Below are 16,105 nucleotides of genomic sequence, written 5' to 3' on the forward strand. Positions count from 1 at the left end.
GGAGAAATTTAACAAATCTTTGTAAATGAAACTCGAAGGCGTTTGCCCCTCATCAACTCATTGTAAAATTACCTCAATCGTTGTCTATAAAGCCAGTGAGAAAAGTTGTCAATGCAAATCAATAATACCGAATTTACAGTACCGCTCACAAATTAAAAAAGCTACGCCAAGTTTTTTGTTTTAGCATGGCCAAAAGGGTGTGTTTCGAAAGATCTTGGACGGATTAGGCAATTTACACGTATTTTAATGTTTGTAAAACATAAAATCCCTATAAAGTAAACGTTCCATTATTTAGGTTATAAGTAACATAAATATACATAAACATAGTGAACGCAAACATTATTTACATTGTACGTTGTAAGAGCGCCTACTGTACTTCTAATATATCACTTTTGAACATGATCGTAATAACACGCTATCTAGTACATACTTGTGAAAGGAATTATATCGGAGCAACTAATTGTATAATTGTGCAATGTACTTCATTTAAGTCATTCCACTGTTGAAAAACTTGATAAAAAGATAAACTTTTCAGGTCCCTACATATAAAATTATAAAATGTATTTACATGTATATAAATCTGTGTCAAAAGCAAGTTATATTTAAACTACATAATATTTGTTAACAAAACAGGGACAGTTAATAAAATATTTTGCTGCTAACTTTGTATTTACTGTATACTAAAAACAGATGAATTGATGTTTAATTTTGGTGACACAAGAGATATAGGTAAAAAAAGGTAGAAGAAATAAAAAGGTATTCGGTTTACGACATGTTAATTTAAATTCCATGAAGTCTAGTTTAAAAACTAGTTGATCTTAGACTGCATACAATTCAAATTAACAATTCTTTTTTATTTCATTTTATTTATAAACTAATTTTATGCTCTATGTGTTTTAAACAGTTCAATTAGCAGTGAGATCGCCTTTCCACTTTCAATTATTTCAGGCTTTGTTCATCAGACAATTTTCACCCATCGCCAAGTGAACATGATTAAACCATTCGAAGGAATTATCAAAACATTGATTTAAAGATATTGGTCTATTTTTTTAAATTCTAAGGAAAGTGTGATGTTTTTCACAACTAGCACAACTCACACTATTGTTATGGGAATACATAATTTTAAACCTGAGGAAAAAATATAAAGCACTTTTTACTTTTATTTTAGCACTAAACTGCGTCATAAGGGTGAGTGCAGATGCGTTTGCTGATTTACAGGACGGCAATGTTTAGAGAAACTTGAAACATTGCACTTTGGACATTATTTTGTATTTTAAAACATATTCACTCAAATTTTGTTCAACAACTCTCAACGTTGAAGTTGTTACAATTACCTAAATGCTAAGGTAATTGTAAAATCAAGGCTAGATATTAATATATATTGGTTTATTGATGTTTAAAACCTTCCTTACAAAGACTGTGCGTGTGACTTCTCAAAATAATGGTGTCATCACACAAGTAGGGAAGAGTGGGGTAAGTTGAGCATTACCATTTCCTACCAACCATTTGCTTTGTTGTTTACATTTATGACATAGTTTTATGACCATGAACATTACATACAGGCATTTACAAGCTTTTTCTTGCCATTTCGCGTCCTAAATAAAGGTTTCAGCAATTATAGCATGCTAAGTAAGTTTTATGCTCAACATGCCCTAATATTTATTTTGATTTTTCAATTTTTGTGAAAACTTCATTAGTTGGACTTGAAAAAATACTGCTTAATAAAAAACTGTGGTAGGCCGCACCTATGCTGTGAAAGTCAATTTGATTGTATTATAAATAAATGGGTGATGGCCATTCAGATTTTACCTGCTCAACTTCCCCGATCTCCCCTATGAGGTGAGCAAATGTACGAACCATCATGCACCTCAATATTACGAAATGCACTGTACGGGTGAAGGTCCCCATTATAGAAACGGCTAGCGAACATTTTATTTGATTACGCGATTATGTTTAGCGATGCAGCGTATATGTGAACATATGCCGCCGAGCCTAACGTCGCAAACATTTTGCTGCGCAAGTTACCGCGGGAGTATCGCAATCGATATGGGAACCAGGCTTTACTGTCTTGAGAAAAAGTGACAAAGGCAAAATTTCAGCAACTATAACGGCCAAACGGTGACTTTCTTGCTGTTTAGTGTCGACAATGTTCGGACGAAAAGTGCGAACGTATCGTGCAGAGCCCGTTTTCAGAATATCATTAGTGGTTGCAAACCTAGCGAATCCATATCGACAACATTGTTTACTGCTCAGACGTTTCGGTTTTGTCCATTCTTATTCACATATTTAATGATAATGATCAAGTTTTAATGTGTTAGACGCTGTTGAACTGATGAAGAGTTTTGATTTTGACGACTACCATAAATTCTGGACTTTCAAAACACTTACTTCTACTAAAGATCAATATTTTGATAGTTATGGGAAGCCAATTACTTACGGGATCGTGTAGAATAATTCTTGGTTGGCTTTACTAGCCTTATTGCAGTTTTACGAAATATTTTGACGTTAGTCACTTAACTGATTACTATTTGCAAATTATGTTTGAAATGTTTTCTTTATTATTATATTTGTTATATCGATGCTGCGTGAAGCAGACGTGTTTAGAACTATCTTGAAACTTTCAAGAAAAAAAGAAATTTGCCGCGAGCTTTCTTCTTGCTGCTCATATATCGAGTATGATTACTAATTATTCTAAACTTTCTTTACGTGAAAACATCTACTTCATTGCATGGAATTCAACTCAGGATTTTCTGAGGCTGCATACATGTAACAGCCGATTTAAACTTTTTGTAATTTTGTGTTTTTCTTTTTTTAATATCTGCTTGACAAGCTTTAGTCACGTATTATATGTCTATAATTTGTTAGTTTAGTGAGCTATATTATTATCTATATTTGCATGGATATATTTTTTGTATAGTTTTTATTTTATGCTCACTCGTTGAACCTGTTTATCCATGGGTAAGGGGTAGTACCATTAGCACCAAACCTGATCACCCAAGGCGTGAGAAGAATCTCTAACTTTGTTAAATTTAAAATCAACCATCTTCAAATTTAAGTAATCTTCAGGAAAGAACTCTGACATCACATTGAACTTTGAGTCACTCAGTGACTGGTGCTCTCGTTATAGATCGAGATAGCTCAAATTAGCTTCATTGTTCTACCATTATTTTTTCTCAGCAGAATCGCAAACCTTCTAATATTCGATTTTAAATAATCTTTAGTCTTTTATTTATAGATTTGCTGTTTAGAGTTTATTATCAAATCTTAATCAATAATCATAATATTTTGCTTTCTTACCCCTGGCACAAGTTTACATACCACATGACGTGTATTCAATAATTCGTACGGAAGGTGATACACAGCATTCTTGATGATTTTTGAGAATTTTTTCTAGTATTATCCTTGCTTGTATAAGTTGCAATAATACAATTAAAGCTGCTCTCAGATAAGGTTTCTTGTGTGTGTTCTGTAAAAATTTTTCGCTATTTGGGAGGGCGTTGCACCCCTCTCGAACCCGCCCCGCTGGCCGCTCGAGTCTACAGCCCTCACAAGTTGCCTAAGGGGCCTACTCAATATATTGGCAGAGACATCCTAAAAATGAACAATACAACCCTGCCTATCAGGCTCTACTTTCATGCATAGAACTTTGAATGGAAAAAAGTTAGATAACCCATCGCAAGAACTGAGATAAATTAATGTAACTATATATGTTGTGGCTGGTTCTGCCTGATAGTTTGCAAATGTTGCCAATCTTTCTTGCTACTTGCGACTTGAAAGTGTTGATAAAACCTGGTATTGGAGTGAAATTACACAAAAATAAGATTGAACCCCAATATTTAGTGCTATGCGCTTCTGATGACTCATTAATATTCTCAGCCGTCTGGTAAGCCAAAAAATGAGTTCAACCAATCATGTATTTTATATTTTAAATGCTAACAGTGGACCTCCGCCATATGAGATTAATTCTTCCCAGTTTTGGCATCGTAAGACGAAAATGTAGTATAGAGGGTATAAAGACCCGTAGTATATATGTAACGCAAACACTCCTAGTACAAAACATCAAAATTTTCCCACGACCAAACACCAGCGAAGCGATTGGTTGGAAGATTTATGGTAAATGCATATGCGCACACAACTCACGAAAATTATTCATAAACGGTCGTCACAAACCCTTGTACCGAAATCTCATCAACAAATTTAACAATTTTTCAATGGAGTCGTTTAAGTATAATAACGATACAAAACGCATATAAACCTATTTAAGCATGATACCAAGTCTTTATTATTTGTAGAAAATTTCCTAAACCTTACCCATCTGATCGGATTATACATAAATAGACAGATTAATTCGACCTAAAACTGTTATTAAAACTTGACAAGCCTTATTTTCATCAAAATTAAGACCGGCAAACGAAACGCCGAGCGACAGAGAATAGAACTATTAAGTCGTGCGAAAAACTAAATTATTAAACAAAAAATAACGTGCACATTTCACCAGTCTATAGCATTGTCCAATTGCCGAAGGTTTCTGTAATTAACGTAGAAATACTGAAATACAATAATTTCTTTTTTGCCGATTTCAAAGTAACTGACATTTTGGATACTTTTGAGTACTTTGGTATTCTAACTGATGTCCAAAGCAGTGAAAGTAAAGGGAATGACTGAAATTACTGCTGAACTCTGAGCGCTGCGAAGTGAAAGAGTTTACCATTAATCAAAATTTTAATGATTTTACTGTATACTTTAAAGTCATATAAAAAGTTACGGTCAGATTGAGAGGGCATAAATATGTGAAAACGGTTCAATTTGAAAGTGAAGTAAAAAGTTCTGCATACTACCAAGTCAATATTGTATTGATACATATATTAATATATACAAACCAAAAATACCACATATGTAACATAACATGTACATTAACATGTACATATATTTTACTGCTCGTAAAATCCCAACAGCGTAAATGTTCTCGGAATGGATTATTTGCATTGCAGGTGCGTTTAGTGTATAGCAATATATATACTATTCGTCCTGTCGATGAGGAATGAGAGAATGAATCAAAATGCCAACAAGCTGGTTGATAATAATAACAATAAAGAAATAGAATCTTAACCATGAATAGCTCAAGATACTTTTCAACTACTGAATGGAATTTAAATTGAATTTGAATTGAATTCGATTTGGAAATCTCTCCTTCATCTACAGGGAATCACCGACAAGCGATTTTCATCATTTTCCTATCCTGACACCGATTGGCACACACAAACGAGTAGGATTTGCCTCTGATTCTCTCCAGTCCTGCTTCGTCATTCCATTAATCTCTTACTGATTTCAGCATTATGTAATGTAATGTACCACACAAGCATGTCATATGTGCAACTACATGTGCTTACCTGTATAGTAATCATTTAAGATGGACTGTAAATAAAAAGTTTAATGCTCTTCTACTATATACTCTAAAGCCAACTAAAAAGTTATGTCCATTTTTATGTAGCAGGCTTAAAATAAGAAAACAGCTCATGTTGATTGACAGCTGAAAATATATTATATAAAATATACTACCAAGCCAATAACAGCATAGGTAGTAAGAATGTGGACAAATAAAAGAATCTTACCTTATACGGCTATTGGCAAAGCTAGTTTGTGTACCAGCTGAAAACGCAGCAGTCTGATATACTGCCACACCCATGTCATCCATGAGTGGGTAGATAGATTTCCTGTTAGACATTTAACGTATACACGCGCTGCCTTCCAAGTCATACCCAGGGTGCACTATATACATAGCAGATCTACTGAAATGAAAATTAAATCAAGTGAATCAGTTTGAAAAATACAATGCCACCCTCTATTTGAACATCATTTCTAATAAGGCACCACTACATGTGAACAGATATTTCTTAAACTTGACTATCACTGTTCAAATCATTCGACAGACCAAATAGCCAGCAATATAAAACAAATATTAAGCATAAATGATGAAACTGTTGAGAGTTTTGAATAAAAAAGTTTCTTGTACACTTTTTTGTACAAGAAGACTTTTTTGTACTTTCTCTTTTTGTACTTTTTATCTTTTTTTCGACACCAATAGTTTGGTGTCAAGAAAAAGATAAAAAGTTTTTATCTTTTTGTCTTTTTTGGACTCTCGACACTAATAGTTTGGTGTCGAGAGTCCAAAACAGTCTTTTTGTTCTAACTCTACTCTAGTAAAAGAACTTAGGACAATGTGAATGTATGTTTAACTAGTGTATGTTGTATTATGGAACTAATAAAACATATGGAACAACTTTACTCATATGGAACTAATCTATATCAATCAATCGCACTGTATGTGTGCGCGCGTGCTCAAACACATTGTCGGTTAGTTTTCAAACGATTTTGAACATGTTCGAGTCGGATGATGTATAAATATTGTACATATTATTGCAGCTTATAACATTATTATTACTGCTAAAAATAAAATAGTTACCATCAGTAGTTCAATAAAATTAATTACTAGGCTAGTTACATTAATTACTAGGCTTATTAAAGATGTTGTTGCATCAAAAAGGTCGATTTAATGAAATTAGGACCAATAAAAGGCTAAAACATCAGCTAAAATTTGAGGTCATTTTTGTCTTTGTAGACCAATCCTGTCCAGAGATTATGCAATTGAATGAGGCTATCTTTAAAAAGCTCACATTCCAGCGGGTGCTTCGTTCGTGACGTAACTAGTAATACATCTGAAAAGAGTCCACGATCGATAAATATAAGGTCGCTTCATTAGCCAATCATCAGCACGAAATTTTTATATAGGTCGTAATAAATGTTATCACTCATAAAACGTGTTGTCTGTGATCTCAAATTTAGGGATTTTACTCTATTATTAAATCGCACGGACATCGATATTTACTAAATTAATTAATATCATTACTTTAATGAATTACTCGATCGACACGTTTTATTGACGAACAACAGAATTGTAAAAATTGCTGTAAAACTACTGCGAAGGTGGCTCCGAGTTTTCTGTGCATCAGGTGATTAAAGTGCTACGGAGGAAAATAGGAGAATGGAGGTGAATTTATCTTTTAATTTGAGTCTCTTACAGATATACTGTTGAGTTTATATTCAGATTATATTTCCCTGTTTGAGGTTATAATGTAATTTCCTGCGCGTGCGAGACACGTATGTACAGTGAGTTCTTGACGGCCTCTCTTTAATCCATAGCATCTAACAATACAATAGCTTAGATTGATGAATATATTAAAGGTTATATTTTAGTACTCATTAATACATGTAATAATTAATAAAATTGTAACTTTTTGCTATCACTTATCATTGTTTTATAATTTTTTATCGTTTTTCCGAGCTATATTTGCTTCAAATTTTCTGTGGCAGCTTTATCTAGTAAATTAGATTTATGATTTGACATTAGATGTTCACTTTTCACTTGTAAAAAGTGAAGAAAATCAATTGATCAATGCAAATCTTTAATTTCCAGAACCAAAGCTTCGAATCGTTGGCTTGGCGTACTTGTGCCTTCGTTAAACATTTATTCATTTTTAAAATTACACTCGCAATCTATTTAACTCCCAATTTGAAAGCTTTCAATAGATACGCGTTAGAATGACATATCTATGAATGACATATATTTATTGCATTTGTTTTACTGATTACAGGTTGTTTATGTGGTCCCACCAGCCGAAGTAGCTTTGTCAGTGTGAAAACTGCCATAAATGGGAAAGAGAGACTTGAATGTGTGTTGCATAAACCATGTTTTGTTTGAGTTTGCTGCAGTAGATGAATTTGTCTTATTGTATGAGCTGAAACTATGTGAGTGGCCACGACTTGATGGATATTTTTATTAAAAGCTTTATGCCGAGATGACAAATTTTTTGCTTGTAAAATTATATAGTAAAATAATATTGTTGAAGAAAATGACAAACATGATTTGCAGAATCAACTAACCAAATGTGACCAGTAAACTTTTTCTACACATCGATACCAATAATGACTCGATAACGTTAACAGTCGACTATACAATGTACATGACTTTTAGGGATGTAGTTGGTTTCGCCACATATTCTTTTCAAAGACGCAGTTTGCTTATTTTACTTACGGTAGTAAGAAACTAGTTTCCGGTGTGGGCAATGATATACAGCCCCACCCCTAGGATAGGCGACGGCATAATTTGGGCGGGTTTTTTGAGAGGCTGTATATCGTTAGTGTGGGTAGCGACGGAACTGTGCCAATACAAAGACCTTATTCTACATAGTTTGCTTGACAGAATGACCGTAGACCGGTAGAATTGGTAGTCGGTACTAAGATGTTTACACAAAATTTAGAAGAAGCTAATATGACAATTTTTTAATTTTCCTTGTTTGAGGCCTTTGAGACATTGATAATAATGTATCTGTAGCTGGATTTAAGATTTTATTCTAGCCAACACGAGCAAATACAAGATAAAATATATGCCAATAGAGCCGCGTAGGACTAGACTTTTATCACAATAGCCGATGTGAATACGAGAGATAGAGACAGGTTGTATCACGCGCTATATCATTTTGGGCAAGTCTGGGCATGTTTTTTGGCCTGAGCGTTTTTACCGCGATCGAATTTTTTCAATTTTAATCTTTAATTATCTTGACAATGAGATCGCCTAACACAACAAACAACATATCAACTGATAGACAAAAAAAATACTTTCTTTTAAAATCAACTCAAATTTGACGCAACCATATCTTTAATTAGCTACTCACTAATAAAAGACGATTTGTATGAAACCTGCTAAAGCTCATGGAAATATGCAAATGCTTTGCCAGGCTGTACTATATGGCTCAAAAGAGTTTCATGATTCCCAATTGCATTTAGGGTTTTCTTCTTGATTTTTGATAATAGTTTCAAACTTATCCTCAATCCATAACTAGTAATAGTTACGATAAAAGTTGGTAGTAGTAGTATAATAAAAATCCTCATAGTACCTAATAAACATTGAGTTTACAAAATAATAAAAGGTTCACGTGATTAATATATGAACAAATATCTATGATAGCAGTTTGACTACTCAAAACCACTACAACAATTATATATTGTTTGAATACTATATTATATACAGTGAAACATGGATAACTCGCCCTCGGATATAGCGAACACATGGTTAACTCGACTGGATTTGCTTGGTCCGTTCCCACGCAATGATAAATGGCACTATATAACTCGAATTCAACACTGTTATAACGAACTGTTTTTTGCCCAACGGCTACCGAAACGGTTGCTATCGCTTTAGAAAATCACTTTATTCCAAGCCATAGAGGTAAACCTCAACTTTTCGTAATTCATAAGCGTCGTTATTACCTCCATCGGCAAAATATTTTTGTCAACGACTGTTCTAAAGGTTTGGTGAAATTTGATTTATACTTCTATACGATGAATAGCACGGGCTAGCCGGGTCACGGGCGCAAGGATTTTCGCCACGCACATACAAAACAAAAACAGCATGTTGTTTTTGTTTTGTATTTGCGTGGCAAAAATCCTTAAGTGCGTGACCCGGCTAGCTCGTGATGAATAGTTTTCCGACGTTGATTCTGTGTTGAATTAACGTCGGAATGTTGAATGTTTAAAACGCCTTAAAAAATGTTGTAATCAAACGTATACGTTGTCTTAGCTAAAAAAACTATTCATCGTTTGACCTAAACACATAATACGTGTGTACATTCAATAAGTATCCATTCAAAAAGCGTGAGTGATATACAATGTACCGTAAAACCTCGTAAAACTTTTAATTGAACTGCCTCGGAGTGTTGCTCTTAACGAATCCCAGGTAAAGTAAGGTAATCTTTGCAAAAACTTCAAGAAAGATCGGCAAAATTGATCGTGGGTAAAACGCTCAAAAGAAAAAGATGTCTTTTCTTTGAGCATTTCAGCAACGATCAAGTTTTGCCAATGTCAATCTGAAAAACGTCCTGGCAATAACATCACCTCAAACAACAAACCAATCTCAAGTGATAGAAAAATCTCTATACTTTTTGATAAAAACGTTTTAAACTTTACATTAGAAGCATTTAATTTGAAACAAGCCATTTGTGCTTTTGATTTATATTATAGTTTGTATATGTTCATGTATCTACTAATAAATAAGTAAATACATGGACTTGTGACAGTGCTCTGATAACTTGCACACTCTGATAATTCGAACACTTTTGCTCGGTCCCTTGAAGTTTGAGTTATCTGAGTTTCACTGTATATATATATTACTAGGTGTGCTATTCGACATTGCCCGGGTATTAAAAATCAGCTTACAAATAATGAGAAGTAATGAGAGTTGCCTGCCAATTGCTATCAGCCTGGCATATTGCCAATGGATAATTTGAGTAAGCTTACTAATAAGAGCTACTGAATGATGACTTGACTACTTGACTTGTAACGTGTCGGACTGGAGAATGGGAGGTTCCGAAATCAAATCTTTTGCTTTACGGATTCTTTATTTCAATATTTTAATAGCTATAGATAGATATATACAACGACGGACGACCAACATTGAGAAACATATATTACTTACTATTATATTATATGAATACTTGCAGTAAGCCCGACTATGTCTGGGTTTTTTTTACACTTTTAATCAATTAGTTTGCAGGTTGGTGTTTAAGAGGCTAGTGCTCAAGAAGCAGACAGTGTTGAATCAGTTTTTTCAACGAATTGGTGGAAGGCACAGAGCCTGCGCAGTTAAGGTACATAAAATCGGCTGGAAAGTATGGAAACAATTACACACACTCACGCATACACAAAATTTTATGCTAATTACTTTAGTATCAAATTAATTGGTATTAATTTGGTATTATTGATAGACCATGCGGTTCAAAAGTTATGAAGATTTATTCACGTTTATATTTATTTATGTCATAATTAGGTTTTACTGAATGGTATATGATTATGACAAAGAGATTAATTTGGTAGTGAGATACTTGAGCAAGATCAAAATATTGTTCATTAAATTTGTAGAGATTATATATAGAAATTTAACATATATTTAATATATATTTGTAAAAATACATATTAAAATATATTAAATAAAATATATCATAAGATGTATAATCTTGTTTAATATATATGTGTGATAAAATTTATAAGTAACATATAAAATACATAATATATATATTTTATTACACATAAACTTTATTAGTTATGATTAGTTTGGGGAACTATTTTACTAAACCTCAACTATTAACTAAAAATCCCAAAGAAGTGTTTACAAATTCATAATACCATCTATCAAATTGCTTATTGCTTATCATTTACTTATTTAGATGAATATCTTTCATTGAATTTGTAGATAGTATAACTGTGCTGATTGAATGGAAAACTGGTGATGAGTCTGAGTATAGGCAGTAAATTTTTATTATTTGCTCAGAGTGTCGCCGCTTTGAGGGTCACACGTGGTCATCAGACTCACCATAAAGCAGCAATATTACTTTACTTTTAAAGCAATATTTTTTATAGCTGATTTAATACATAAAAATCTCCATAGTTAGTTAGAAGAGCTTGTGAGAAATAACTAAAAATAGAATGAGGAATGAGTCAGCCTAGAGGATTGTTGAAACATACATTATGCATGCATTACCACCATTACAACTATTTCAAACATATTTATTTGCAATTACAAAATTTAACCGTTCCACTTAAATGTATAATTTGTTAACAGCAGACAAATTGAAAATTAGAGGCTAAACAGCACTGCCACTAAAAGGATGACCTGCAAGCTGAAATTAAAAATAGAAAAAGCGTTCCCAAGCAAGGAAATCATTTTTGTTGCTAGAAATTTTGTAAAAAGCAAAGGCAGAGATTTTTAAAAAAAAATAGAGGAGACAAGAAGAGACCAACCCGAATATTCTGTATTCATGGTGACGGCTTAAGAGGAGCAGTTGGTTTCTGTTGCATTGGATGCTTAAAAGATAATGTGGAGCAGCTGACTTGTAGTGTCTCTACATATTCAAGCAAGAAACAGCCTGTGTTTGGTCTACAGAGGGTTGGTCTCTACAGCAGTCAAGAGGGTCACATGATGTACTAAATGCATCAGCCACAAACCAATTTATGTTCGAATTTTAGCTTAAAAAACAAAAACGGCATTTCAAAAATATCGCTAAAGAAGCTTGCAATATGACGACAAATATAGCGCAGTCTGATAGAATAATGATTTTGTAAAATAGGATCAAAGGTCCGTGTCTAAAAACGCATTGTGTGAAAACTGGCCAGCGTGGATGAGCAGAATAAGATTTATAGACTTACAGCACTTACAGAATAGGCTTATACAGTAATCAATATTTATGTTTCGACAATATAATATGTCATTTTAGGTTAGACCACCGATTTATTGCCAAGCTAGGAAGTAAATCAAAAAGTAAAGAATATATAAACAAGCAGTTGGTTACAAAATTGTTGCATAAGTTTGTTGAACGATTAAATATTTCCTACTAAAAACCATCATTAAGAGAGTACGCTTGGGTCTTTCTTACAAACACTCCAGTTAATAAAGCAAATAACAGAACCTAACGAAGCGTAATAACTTATCTTTAGCTAACGGTTAACTGACCATGCCTTTCGTTGTCGCAAATAAAAATAAAATCTCAAAACGTGCTCGCTTACGGTCTACTATGGAACTACGATTTGGCTAAATGTACTGAACACCGACAAATGTTTAGTTATCAGATTATAATAATTAATAGCCCGGAAACCGCAACGAATATCTTTCGCGGAGGCTGTTAGGTGACCGTCAAAAGCGTATTTACGAAAAATGTTTACGTAATGGCAAGAGTCGATAAACCGTGACGGTGTCCGTGATATGTCGCCCGAACGCCATATCGCCTCGATTAACTACCTCTCTATGGGAAATATCATCCCAGACGATTCGGCTCTTTCTCTCATTAATTAACGTGGAGACAACTACGCTATCTCCTAAGGTTGGCATGTGTAACAGAACAACTCAGCTCACCTCCTCTCAAACAAGTTAGGCAGATGCCGTGAAAGACAATAGTACCTAACTGTAATATATTACATGCATCAAAATAGCTAGAATAAAAAAGCAAATGGCTTAAACAATTCACGCATGACAAATATAATGAACAACTTTCTAAATGGTGCTGTCAGAGTTTAAAACTTAATTTGTTCACAAACTGAAAAAAAAAACAATTTTGTAAGATGCAGCTGTTGTATGGAGATGTCATTGAAATCAGATACAAACAAGGTGTTAAGCCAGACTACAAGATACATACCCAATATGCACTACCAACATGACACATAAAACATAAAAAGATCCAAAAATTCGAAAAGCAGCAACAAGCAAATTAGAAACTCCGAAAAATACTCCGAAAAAAATTAGAAATTCAGAAAAAAGGTGGAGGGAATCCATAACAGAAAATGAGTCAATCGTTTTGCCAGAGATTTACCAAAGAGGCGTTCGAGACAAATCAGGTGATTGCATATATACAGATCTGCCATCCTCTGTCAGGCCTAACTTACATACCAGGAGTTGATGACGAGCTCCACTCTACATGTCTACATCATGTACACCAGCTGATGACTTACACAAACAAGATATCTCCACACACCTGACATCAAGCCTTGAATTTTAACACTCAACCTACTGCCCACATGCTAGACATCTGTATAAGAGAGCAGCTCCATTGACTCAGCTTTTTCCCAGAGGGCCTGAGGCTCTTTTGCTCCTCTGCTTTAGGCTCCTTCCATTTCAACTGTTGGTCCTCCCTATGTATGAACTGTCATGACTTCCATTTGACTGTAGAGACTTACAGCCATACAACACTGAGCAAAAAACATGGACAACCGTTAAAAAAACATGACTTTTATTGGCTATTTTAACCTTCTGTCATTAATATTATGCTTTTAAAATTTGGTTACTCGTGTATCTCGATTGTTTGACTCATAGAATAACAATCTTTTACTGGTGAATATTAGTATTGCTAACAATAGCTGAGGAACATCACTAGTAATTAAACTAGTAGTAGTCAAATTAGTTCCAACAAGCAGAGTGCACAAACTGACCACAAGTCAAAATGGAAAAAGATAGCCAAGCAAATTCAGCAGTGATACTGCGTGTAGATTTGGACTAGCTATGCATAACATAGTTTCTTCCTCAACACTCACAAAACAGCTACAGCTTACAGCGTGCTAGTACAGCAAATGTTCCACACATAATACACCTGCAGCAAAGGGGAATATCTAAAATACATGTAAAACCTCCATTTGCACGCCATGGCGCTCTATTTTTCAACCTTTTCCCTATACTGGCAGTCAATTAGAGGTAGCATTTAAATAAATGATGACGGTGTCTTTTTGAAATAGCTCGTCCGAATTTTGGGAAGATAGATTTAACCCTTTTACGGGTGAAGCAAACCTCTCCTATATTTTTTACTCTGTTTCGGTTAGAGTGGCATTATCCGTTTCGTATACAATAAACTTGCTAACTTACCTCCAACTTGTTGTATATCTCTCAATATAATTATATGCAATGAGAAATATCTCTATCGGTTGGCATCTACTGCTTGCAATTAACCTGTAATGATATTATTGCCTGCGTTGCAGGTTGCTGGAATCAATATTATATTTCATTTTAAATCTAAAGGCATATTTTCATTTTTATAACTATATTTAACAATGTTTCATTAAAGCTCATTGCACTCATAGATATGTTTGCAGTTTGCAGCCAAAACTAGCTTTTAAATGCAATAGAGGAAAGTTACGAGTGTCGATCAATTGTAAGATCAAGTTACTGCTATTATGCTATCAAATAATATGCTATAAATCTGCAAATTTTTTGAGTTATGTAATGAAAATCTATCAAATGCAATAAATATATATTTATGAACATGTGACATAAACAAACCATACTTATATTACATACAGAAACAAAAATTAACAATTTTAAAACAAAAATATTTGCATCATTTGCTCAGCCGCGTTCTGGTTGTTGCTTTTGATGGAGCAGACATCTTCTGGTTGTCCAATACCCTTCACAATCTCTTCTAGCTTTAATTCTTCTTCTGCGCTGAACCATTTGATATTAGTGTCCAAATTATTGTTAGGTAGAGCAAAACTTTTACACTGCTATCGCACAAATAAATGTAATGAGAAACTTTTAGCCTAAAACTAGTCATTCATACATCGTCTTAACTATAAACCGTTTTTATATACGTCCAGGTATCAAGACTACCTTTAACAATATACTTCTATTAGCCTGAGACAGTTATTAATTATTTCTATGGTATTGCTTTCAAAATTTTAACGAAAAACCAAAAAGCTTTGGAGTTAGACAGATAGAGAATTAATTGTTATTGATGTAAACAATTCATTATTAATACGATTTGGTGGGTATGGGTATTTGCTGATATGGGTTCATAAAAATCAAAAAATGTCAAAGTGGCAGTTAAATAAAGGTGGCAATCAATTAGAGATTTCACTGTACTCTTAAAACCTTTTTAATGGTTTGAGTCCATTTTTCTTTCACCGATTTAGAATAATTTCACAGTGATTTGAAATGAACTTTAAAACAAAGGAGATGATTAAGGACTTTTATTTGATAAAAAGCCAAGTTATATTATCAAACATTTTATCCTGCATCTTTTGGAGGATAATTGATGAATTATAAATTGGGAATAATGCTTTCCCAACCGGCTTAGCCCTTGTAGTCATTAAAGACAGTTGGGTTCGTATCATGATATTCACTAGTCAACCTGATGTTAGTAACCTTGATCTGTCATTAATACCTTTAATCAATAAATGGCCAAGGTTTATGACCTTACTAATTTAGACATTTTATCTTCTTTTATTTCTCTTAATTTGCGATTTACAGATACTTTATTTGTTAATTGTAGTAATAGTAATTAAAATAATAAAAATGATAATAATATTATTTTAAAGCGGGAGCAGTGACCAACCTGCGCGACCAAATTCAGCTGCAGGACATAGAAAAGAAGGAAGTGGATAGAGTACAAGTTTCTGCCCTACTAGGATCGGCGAGGATACTGAGAAAAGTGTTGGATATACCAGGTTAGGGCTTTAGCCCGATACCAACGTATCACCGGCTGAAGAGCTGAGGAAATCAACAAGTAATAACACT

The 16,105-nt window shown here is 33.7% G+C and overlaps 1 protein-coding gene across 1 annotated transcript in view; it reads right to left on the reverse strand.

Moving 5' to 3' along the window:
- Window positions 1-1,860, reverse strand: part of LOC137398112 (E3 ubiquitin-protein ligase rnf213-alpha-like) — a 29,553-nt gene extending 27,693 nt beyond the window's left edge. The window contains exon 1 of the mRNA XM_068084221.1: window positions 1,810-1,860. Within this exon, the coding sequence (XP_067940322.1) occupies window positions 1,810-1,860 (51 nt within the window). The remainder of the gene's footprint in view (window positions 1-1,809) is intronic.
- Window positions 1,861-16,105: the final 14,245 nt, after the last annotated feature.

Source organism: Watersipora subatra, chromosome 6 (genome assembly GCF_963576615.1).
Source record: "Watersipora subatra chromosome 6, tzWatSuba1.1, whole genome shotgun sequence".
NCBI lineage: Eukaryota > Metazoa > Bryozoa > Gymnolaemata > Cheilostomatida > Watersiporidae > Watersipora > Watersipora subatra.